The 3,972-nt window shown below is 51.3% G+C and overlaps 1 protein-coding gene across 1 annotated transcript; it reads left to right on the top strand.

Moving 5' to 3' along the window:
* The first annotated feature begins 643 nt into the window (after window positions 1–643).
* On the top strand, window positions 644–2,943 carry LOC104958758 (F-box only protein 30-like). The gene has a single exon (XM_010786551.1). It carries the CDS (start codon window positions 700–702, stop codon window positions 2,926–2,928), a length of 2,229 nt encoding a protein of 742 aa, XP_010784853.1. The 5' UTR covers window positions 644–699; the 3' UTR covers window positions 2,929–2,943.
* Window positions 2,944–3,972: the final 1,029 nt, after the last annotated feature.

Genomic DNA, 3,972 nt, shown 5'->3' with positions numbered 1-3,972 from the left:
TTACCAAATATATACAACAACAGGAGTAGCAAAACCAACAAAGAAGAAACAAACCTTACAAATCAAAATCTTACCAAACCGAGAAAATAAATATATTTCGGCCCGCAGGATAATTCCTATTAGATCTGGCCCTCCGGTATATTGCACGCACACCTTCACTCCATCCTGAGGGTCTCCTCAGCTCAGAGCCTGAGCCCAAACATTGATGACCTTGCACCCAAGATGAGATGCCAAGTATCTGAACTAGCATCACAGAGCAGCACACTGAGTTTAATGGATGTTTCCTTCTGCACTTTCTCTCTCACGACAACAGGGCATGTTTGGTTTCTCTTTGAGGGAAATAGTTTTGTTGAAGCTGTTGTTGGCCTGTGGGAAAATGTAATCATAAGAAATGACTCTGGAGAAGCTGCAGATAGAGCCATAAGAAATGAATGAACTGATTATTTAATGTTTAATGTTGTTTTTACAGGCAATCATTTAAGCTTTGTTAGTTCCAGGTTTAATATGTGCAATAAGTTCATTTCAATAAGTTCTGCAATAAACATTGAACCAGTCCGGCCCTCCACTAGTACCCATTTTAAAATGTTGGCCCACTGTGTGTTTGAGTTTGACACCTAATATGTCGCTGTCTTTATTTTCAGGGTTGAACGCTTCGCCAGATCCCGTTGGGCGAGGAGATCGAGGAGCGAAAGTTAAACCATGGAGAGCCTGCACTCCCACTGCATGAAATGCATCAAGAGACGGTGCATGGTGCGCCCGGAGCCGGGGGTTTGCTGCGACCTGATTGGCTGCCCTCTGGTCTGCGGGGCGGTGTTTCACTCCTGTAAACTGGAGGAGCACCGGCTGCTGTGTGCCTACGAGCGTCTGCCCTGCATCAACAGAGGCTTCGGATGCCCTTTCAATATCACCCGCATCCGCATGGCCAAACATCTGGAGAAGTGTCCGGCTAGCATCGTTTGTTGCACCATGGAGTGGAACAGATGGCCCGTTAGCTACGCAGACCGCGAGTCCTACGAGAATCTGAGCAAAGACTTTGACGAGGTGGAGCAGCTGGACATGGCTCTGGCTCTGCAGGACCAGAGGATGCTGCTGGAGTCTCTGAAGGTCACCACCACCGTGTCCAAGGACAAGGACCACAAGAAGATGTCCAACGGGGCGTCAAACGTACCTGAGGTGGTGGAGATGGAAGAGGAGAAAGAGGAGGAGTCGGTGTATAACGGGGGCTTCAGAGCCTCCTTGGAAACCAGCAGGAGTTTAGCCGCCGCTCTGGACATCCTCACCAACTCCAAGGACATCGAAGTGATCGTGGGGGGGTTGAACGGAGGGAAGAACCATGTTTACGCAGCAGAAGGGGGGAAGAACGTGGACATGAAGGAGGAGGATTCAGATTCAGATTGTGAGCTGGGAGCGGTGGGAGGAGTGGACTGTGCAGTTGGGACAGAAGATTGGGTGGAGGAGAGAGACTTTGTGGAGCTTTTCTTCGAGGAGAAAGAGGTGGAGAGCATCGATGAAGAGGAAGAAACCATCGAGGACTCCCAGTTGGTGTATCCGGTACTTCCTCTGAACTCTCTTCCCATGGCGCTGCTTTCTCAGGACTTCCTTCAAGCTCCTTTACTTCCTCCAAACTTCCTTCAAGCTCCAGCGCTTCGTGCAGACTTCCTTCCCGTGGTTCAACGACCTCCAGGCTTTCTTCCCGTGATTCAACGACCTCCAGGCTTCCTTCCCGTGGTTCAGCGACCTCCAGGCTTTCTTCCCGTGGTTCAGCGACCTCCAGGCTTTCTTCCCGTGGTTCAGCGACCTCCAGGCCTTCTTCCCGTGGTTCAGCGACCTCCAGGCCTTCTTCCCGTGGTTCAGCGACCTCCTGGCCTTCTTCCCGTGGTTCAACGACCTCCTCCAGCGACCCCGGTGCCCTTCCGTCTGTCAGACCACGTGATGCGTAATGGCTTCCTGCAGCACCTCCCCTCAGAGTTACGGTTCCGCTGCCTGGAGAGGAAGCTTCAGAGCGTGGAGGTTCTCCGGGGGATCAGCATGTTCACTTTTAACGGCCGCCGGGCACTTCTATCCGACCCCTACTTGTTCCGAGCCAAAATGGAGGACAAGTCTGTGGACACGTCGGATCTGGAGGTGACGGACGACCCGATGGGGCTTCACGGCATCGACTTAATCACCGCGGCGCTTCTTTTCTGCCTCGGCGACTCCCCGGGGGGTCGCGGGATCTCCGACAGCCGCTTCGTGGACGGATATCACATTGATTTCGGCACCCAGACGTTCTCCTTCCCCTCCGCTATCCTCGCCACCAACACAATGGTTGGAGACGTGTCTTCGGCGTCCGCTTGTGATCACGCCAACCCCCAACTCTCCAACCCGAGCCCGTTCCACACGCTGCGTCTGGACCTGGTTCTGGAGTGCGTGGCTCGATACCAGACAAAACAGCGTTCTATGTTTACGTTTGTGTGCGGGCAGCTGTTTCGACGGGACGAATTCTCCTCGCACTTCAAGAACGTGCACGGGGATATCCACGCGGGTTTGAACGGATGGATGGAGCAGCGTTGTCCTCTGGCGTATTACGGATGCACTTTCAGTCAACGTCGCTTCTGCCCCTCGGTGCAAGGTTTCCGGATCATCCACGACCGGCACCTTGGGTCCTTCGGGGTGAAACCAGGCCCCCCGAGGTGTCGCAGGAGGGTAGGGTGTGACGGGGATCAGCTGAGCGGCCTTCCCTTCGAGGTGCTGCAACACGTGGCCTCCTTCCTGGACTCCTTCAGTCTGTGCCAGCTGTCCAGGGTGTCCCGCACCATGAGGGAGGTGTGTGGCAGTCTGCTGCAGATGAGAGGCATGGTGGTGCTGCTGTGGAACAAGATCAGGAGAGCGGACGGGTCCTCATCGTGGCAGATCACTGACAAGGTCAGGAAGATTGTATTTCTCTAAAAAAACACTTCCCAGGGTTCCTATATATCCTCAAACATCTTTAAAAGCTTTGCAATCATTAGAGCTGCAACTCAAAGTGTCAGACAATTCTGTTCCCAGTTACTCAAATACACGCTGCCTTAACCTGTTGAACCCCATGCTCCCGCCCCCGGGGGCAAAACACAACAATATTCACGAAACTGTGTCTCAGGGCCTCTTAACATTTAACAACCTATTAATGTGTCAGAATCAAAATGATAATTTGTTGGATTAGGAAATTGTAAAATCATCCTTTTCTGAATTTGCAATTTTGAAAACATTTAAGCTTTCAACTATAAATCGATCAAATGGGATTTTTAAACATTTATTTGGTGGGAAAAAAACCAGTTTAGCATGTCTTGTGATTTAAAATAACGAATGCACTCCAAAACAGAGTACTTAGGCGCGTTCACACCAAAAAGAGAACTTAGTGCCGGGAACTTTTACCCCCATTTTTAGTGCCTGCTGAGAGGTGGTACTCTCCTGGTACCAAAAAAGTACTAATTTCTATTGGCTGGGCGAATTGCAAACCACGCCCCGTAACACTCTGAAAAGTTTTGTGCAGCCGCCATTGTATTTGTAGGCATTAGCATTATTAGCATTAGCATTCGCCAAGCACACAAACACAGAGGGACTAACTTATGGCAACACAAAGTAAAACATGGGAGCGGTGGAGATGAGGAGGTGTCGGCGTTCTGGCGATTTACTCGGAAGGCTTCAGTAGAAGCTGCTGGGAGTCCCAGCAGCTTCGACTGGAGCCAGTCCCCAACAACCGGGGACTTCCGGTCGGGGATTTTGGGCGGCAGTATACGCCGTGAAGTTGTTTGCGGCCTGCCAGTAAACCCAAAGCAGAAGAAGAAGTGACGTCAGCGGCTTCATTTGCCTAATCCACCCCCAGGGACTTATTCCGGTGTGAACGCGATCTGTACTTAGTTCATGAGGACTAAAGGGTTCTGATGAACTAAGTTCTCATGAACCTTTGTGGGAAAAGTACTGCGGTGTGAAAGCGCCTATTTGCTGCAAGTA

This window comes from Notothenia coriiceps, unplaced genomic scaffold (genome assembly GCF_000735185.1).
Source record: "Notothenia coriiceps isolate Sejong01 unplaced genomic scaffold, NC01 NC01_scaffold00029275, whole genome shotgun sequence".
Taxonomy (NCBI): domain Eukaryota; kingdom Metazoa; phylum Chordata; class Actinopteri; order Perciformes; family Nototheniidae; genus Notothenia; species Notothenia coriiceps.
This window is presented reverse-complemented; position numbering and strand designations above follow the sequence as displayed.

Coding starts and splice junctions, on each gene's coding strand:
- LOC104958758 (XM_010786551.1), top strand. CDS start 700: ATGGAGAGCCTGCACTCCCACTGCATGAAATGCATCAAGAGACGGTGC.